The 6329-nt window shown below is 40.5% G+C and overlaps 1 protein-coding gene across 4 annotated transcripts in view; it reads left to right on the top strand.

Moving 5' to 3' along the window:
• Window positions 1-4164: 4164 nt before the first annotated feature.
• Window positions 4165-6329, top strand: part of lrba (LPS-responsive vesicle trafficking, beach and anchor containing) — a 189042-nt gene continuing 186877 nt past the window's right edge. For all 4 annotated transcript variants that reach the window (XM_069166599.1, XM_069166598.1, XM_069166596.1 and 1 more), the window contains exon 1: window positions 4165-5084. In XM_069166599.1, the coding sequence (XP_069022700.1) occupies window positions 4899-5084 (186 nt within the window). In that variant the 5' untranslated portion in view covers window positions 4165-4898. The remainder of the gene's footprint in view (window positions 5085-6329) is intronic.

Raw genomic sequence — 6329 nt, 5'->3', positions numbered from 1 at the left:
CGTGAGATTTCTCTTCTCTCGCGAGTCTTCGTATCTTATTTTGGCTCCCTCTGCAGGTAAAAGCCTAATCCACTGAACATAAAAGCCTCATGAGCGAACTGTTTAGCTATATTTAATTTTTTTTGTAACATCAGTAATAAATACTTTTGATTAAAAAAAACCCACATGTGTTCTAATATAGTCTAAATTTTACTACTACTTGACAATTTAATAAATGTTGTATCTTAAACACTGATAAGCAAATACAACTAAAATACAAAAATTCTGTTAAAATGAATTAGTCCATTATTTTATTCCTTACAAATCACAACAGACTACACTGCAGAGTGCCGAACTGACAAAATGACGTGGATCTAAGTCCAGATCTATACAGTGAGGAATAGAGGCTAACAAAAAAAAGAGAGCACTTAGTTCAGAGAGAAAAATCATTTTCATTCTCCAGAGTTTGTATTTCTTCAAAACAATACAAGTTTTTAAAATTTACAAAATGACTTAGTGTGAATTACAAAAAGGCAAATTCAACCACATAAAGTTAGGTCAATGGTTTTCAAAGTAAAATATATGAACTATTTCTAATAAATTCATACTCATTCAGTGATGATTACTGATGGAAAGGAAAGATTTGTCTCTTCCTCTTGTTTGCCTATCTTGTGACCTACAACCAACTCTGTATTACCATACAAAAGCAGGTACAAAGGGGGGTGATGGTCTACTGTTTGTCCCACTGTATAAAAGCTGACCTACGGAGGAGGGAAGGCCCCTTCTTTGCTGGACACCTATCTTTGAGGGTGCATGTATGTGTTCCTTCTTGCAAGAATAAATGTCCGATGTGTTTGATTTTGAACCAAGCCTCTTGAGTAATTTTTCCAACAATTACGTTACACAATTATTGTAAATATTACTTTAAAAATGCAAACTGTTACAGCATTTAAAGTGCACCACATATATTGTGTTTCATTTGTATTTTTTCGAGAGAGTTTGTTTAAATGTAACTGGTGAAGGCAAATTAATAACTTGGATTATAAAGGAAACGGGAAGAACTAGTTTCTAGGTGTGTTAACAAGTCATTCAGGTGTGTAGGCTGTTATCCACCCACATTGTTTCTGTAACAAAGAAAAAAAATTATGTCTGTTGGTAAGTGTATACACTGTAAATGAATGCAGGCCAAGTGTTGATTCAACAGTATGGTAATTTCTGGAGGATATACCACAGTCTGTGGTGCTGCTGAGCTGCACTGCATCGCCTTCACTGATATAAATGGGTTGGACAAAATAATACAAACACCTGTCGGTTATCAGACTGCATTAGTTTTAGCTGTGTACCGGAGAAGAACTCCTGCAGGCTGACAGTGTTTACAAGAAGTAGACATTCAGTAGCTGCAGGCAGACAGCAGGGATGTGGTGCTTCATGTGGAGTATTTGTCTTTCAGCACGCAAAGATATTTTGACAATGTAGACAAAGACATTCAAATATTTCCTTCAAGATTTTTCTTATTCTTCAGTGTAGCTTATAGGGCCAAAAATGAGCTTTAAAATATTTCAATTTTAAAATGTTTTAAGACCTTACAAGCAACCTTTTTTTTTTTTTTTTTTTTTTTTGATGTCTTCATGTTTTTAAAGTTGACTATATCTTCTTCTTTTTAAAAAAAATTTCATCTAGTGTCTGCTGTATCGTTTACACACACATCAAGGTTATATTTTTCAGACTTTTATGACAAGTTTATTGTATTTGGAAATTTATTTTGTCATAAATGAATTTTTCTCTTCTTTCAGTGTGTTTAAAAACAATCTTCTGAGCTTTTGTTCGACACAGTCTGAGCTCTTAACAAAGGTTCATTGATTAAATTGCCGCCTTTGACACCAGATTACTTGCTGAACTGATAATCTTCTCACATAATCAAAGTGTGCAGCAGGATAAAAGCAAGAGAGAAAACGATGATTACAGTGTCACTGAATGTCACAACTTGTTATCTCATTATCGGTAGGGCCCAGTTAGAAAAATAACAAGTCACAGTTCAGGTTCAATTTGAAGGTCAGTCAAAGCTTTATTTAAGAAAGTCTACCTTTGGGCTCAGTGAACAAGTCGGTTGATTTCAGGTCATTAAATCACAGACAGGGCCCGTGTCTCATGGGTGGTGCTGCTGGCTTCCATGACTCCCAGGATCCCTAAGGGCTCAGCTACACTTTATGGGGAGGTCAGTGGGAACAGTGACGCCAGCTGCCGCTGTGGCAACACTCAGAGCTGCTCATCCATCCTGCACAGCAAATGTGAAGTCACCAGTATGAGCACTGAGAGGGGAAGACAGATATAATCAAATAAGAGCATTATTCAATATGTTTAGTATTATCACCTTCCAGATGGTGTTCAGTTAGGATTTTCTTCATGCGATAATAAACCTGGATAAAACTGTGACCTCTCATCTACACAGATATGTAGACATCTTGCATGTCATGGTTTATGATGATGGAGGTGATATGAAAAGGCAAGCAAAGCAGAGCTGTCACTTTGCTTCAATGTTCGGTTTCCAATGCCCCAGGATACAGACATCTGTCCATGTGCTGTTGTGCTGTAGAAAAACAAAGTTCTAAATGCATTTCAACACCCGACACCCCCAGTTTCCTCTTCTGTTTTGCTGTTTTCTCTTATTTTTGCCTACATAAAGCTGTTTTGCACAAGTTCAGCTTTTTCATCTGTTATATGAGGGGTGATTTTCACTGATGATATATGATGATATAGTTTCAAAATTCATATAATTACCCTTTAAATATGCATACAAAATACATGTAGGCCTGTATTATATACAATGTGGCTTTGTAAAGTCGTAACCTATTCCATATTACTTCAACAAGGTCCTAAATTCCTTATAGTAATGAGGATTAAAGCAATACAATACTGTGAAGTCAATAATATACAATATGGAAATATTGTTTTCATCATAGCCAGCTATCCTAAAATACTCAACATAAAATACTATTTGCTTTTGGAAAACTGATGAGTTTTCCATTAAAAGATTCTATCTGCTTTTACAGGGGATCAGCCTAAAAAAGAAGAGATTTTACCTGAACTCTGGCGGGTTCAATTTCTTTTGTACAGTGGTGATAAATGTATTCAGGTCTTTTGCAACAGCATAAATAGTAATACCATGTACCTTATAATTTTATATCGCAGTTTGCAAAGTTACCTGCAGCTGTAAGATAAATGCAGTGGAGTAAAGAGTGCAATATTTTTCTCTGAATTGTGAAGAAGTGTTGATATAATGTAGTATTAAATGAAAATATTGAGGTTTAGTCCAAGTATACCTAATTATTTATGTACAGTACTTGAGTAAACACACACTACTTTCCATCTCTGTTTTTAGATGCTGTCAGGATGATGCAACTTGCATAAGTCACAGTGGAAAAAGTGGGCTGTCAAACAGCCCTGTGTTTCTCAGCTGCTTTTTGTATGAAATTAAAATTGATACCACAAAAGTGCAATTTCAATTGATTCCTGCATTATCATATAATCCTATGACTCCATCTTACAGAATCCCTCTGCCTTTATTTTTGAGCATTTTCCTATAAATAACATTATTTCATCAAATCACTGAAAAAGTTCTTACACCTGAAGCCAGGTTTAAGAAAACTCTTTTCAAAATGAAATAAACACACTATTTAGATAGTGTGTTGCCTAATATAGTCTATAAATATACACTCACAGAGCATAAGGAACACCTGTGAAATATATTATATATTTATGAAGCTTATATATTTTGTGTAGTTTTTTTTTTTGACATTGTCAGAGGGTGATAATTCTACTTTTGTCTATCATTTAGGGTCGCGGTGGGTGATGGTGGTCCACCGGACTGCATTATACTGTTCCTTATAATTGCCCCCCTTCATGCACGTTAGAGGGGCAGTGTAGTGGAGATTAAACGTTTTGTGTACTGCTTGGAGGGATCTTGGACCCAATAGGGTCCCACCAGCTCATGTCCCCCCCCCCAGGTTTAGTCATGGTCGCAGTAACTGAATTCACGCGGCCGGGCTGTGGATTTGAACCGACTCCCTTGTGCGCGGTGCTTGAAGAAAGCCACCTGAGCGGCACACCTGCTACCGAGCCGAATAGACCCAGCTCCCTTACTGCGCATGCGTCACTCACTCCAGGGCTACACTGTCATGGCGGTGACGAGCTGAAGCTACCGGGGCAGATCAGGAAGCGAATGCAGCGCAGCTGGGTCAACGTTGTCATTTAACCAAGTGTGCGGAGTTTCCCGCGGAGCGCCGAGCGGACCCGCGTCCTTTGTCGACTTCCACCGGGACTGCTGACGGACTTGCTCCCCCCGCAGTTTGTGAGTTTTCGGTTGTGCCTGGCGCGACCTGTCAAGTGTCTGGACTCAGCGACAATAGCAACTTCCAACGCTGCGCGGAGACATTGAAGTCGCTGCGTCCTCGTTTGCCATTTGTCCGAGCGGAGGGGAAAGCAGGTAAAAGGGCGAGCTCCGCTTCACCTGCTTCCTCCCTGGTTTACCTGCGAGCACTTCTCCCTCGCGGGGTTTTTTAACGGCATTAATCCATCCGTCTGCGATCAAGTTACGGACCAAGGGGGGGGGAGAGAGGAGTACTTCACTGACGTTTCCAGCCCCCGCAGTGCCCGACGCCAAACATTTCTCTGCGCTTTATTTTTATTTTTTGTTGTTGTTGTTGTTGTTGCCCGCTTCGGAGGCTGATTCTCGAAACAAATTCTTGGATGGGGAGGGAAAGGTTTTGCTTATATGCCCGTGGACTGTCACCAACTCAACTGAAGGGGAGATAGAGCCCTCTTCCTCCTCCTCCTCCTCCGACATCTGCTCCGGCTGTCACCGTCGGAGGTGAACAGGTGCCTCACCTGTGAACGCCACCTGTCCCGTCCCTTCCGTAGCCATGGCTAGCGAGGAGACGGCGGGCGCCGTGCTGCCGGGTGATGGGAAGGACGGCCGACCGGGCGCCGCGGCACTCAACCCCGGAGTGCCCATAAGGGGGATCAGGATGAAATTCGCCGTGCTGGCTGGCCTGGTGGAAGTTGGGGAAGTTTCCAACCGAGACATTGTGGAGACGGTGTTCAACCTGGTAAGCTGATTACGAGAAGCTCAGAATAGGCCGTGGATAGACGGCACTGTCACGGTGGAGTACTGCCTGCCTGTCACGTCCAAACGTTTGGAAAAGTCTGACATCATCCACATTTGCATATAAACGCGTTGATAATCTCGCAGCGTTTCAAAAACATAGTTACTTCAGCACTTGTTGTATTTCTATTGACTTGAGGGCAATCAGCCCACATTTGAAACTGTAATGAGTCATGGCTAAATGACCTCTTTCTGCTCATCCTTATTGCCACTGTTGCCCCTTTTTTTTTTTTTTTTATTTATTTATTTTTTTTATAAAATTGTTTATTGTTTAGTAAATGTGCTACAGTGGTTGCTCACATGCTCTACAATTTCTCACTTGTTATTTGGTTTAATTTTATTACCTGCTACAGTTTGAAACCATCTTTCTGTGCTCCCAATCACACCATGAGTAATTATTCGTGTTAGGGCGAAGGGAAAAAAAAAAAAAAGTTGAGTGTGACATGATGTCAAATGTCAATCCTCAGCCTGCTGCAGCAGCACTTTGGTCGGGGCTTCTTGTGACACATCCAGGTCAGTCATAATTGGTGCCTTATCAGTCTGGTACCCGTCGGCCACCCTAAAGTACTTATCCAGCTTTGTCTGTCTGCAGCACTGATATCCCCTTAGCTGCCAGAGTTATGAAATGACTTTACAGCGCCTGCAAGAGAATGAATGAAACTACCGGTATAACGAGGGGAATTTAGCATGAAGGAGAGCGTGTGGTGAGGTGAGGTAGGAGGAAGAGCGAGAGGGAGGAGAGGTGAAGGTGGAACCTGCAGAACTGCCTCGTCACTGTGGCAAAAACAATGGAGCCCTTTAGAAAAGGGATGGCTCGTGCTCTATGTCTGTAGTCATGTAGTTAAGTCCAACGCCAACCCCCACAGTGGAGGCAAATGATTTGTAGTACAGTCACTTCTCCTCGTGTCATGAAGCTGTAGCTCCACTAAACACAAAGCTATTACATCATCCAACCTGCGACCCACACTAGATCTACACGCAGTAAATTAATATATATTAAAAAAAAAAGACAAAATACAGATTGGTAATTAGTTTTTACAATTTTTCTACTTGTATATATCATTGTCACAAACAGATTTTTTTATTTTTTTATTTTTATAGAACAAACAGCAAGCTAACAAGGGTTTTTTATTCTTTACATAAATGTCTTCAACTGTCCAACCAATTTTTTTTTTTAGTATACAAGTCA

This window comes from Embiotoca jacksoni, unplaced genomic scaffold (assembly GCF_022577435.1).
Source record: "Embiotoca jacksoni isolate LCO1_2020_lvr unplaced genomic scaffold, fEmbJac1.0.p SCAF_4, whole genome shotgun sequence".
Classification (NCBI taxonomy): domain Eukaryota; kingdom Metazoa; phylum Chordata; class Actinopteri; family Embiotocidae; genus Embiotoca; species Embiotoca jacksoni.
This window is presented reverse-complemented; position numbering and strand designations above follow the sequence as displayed.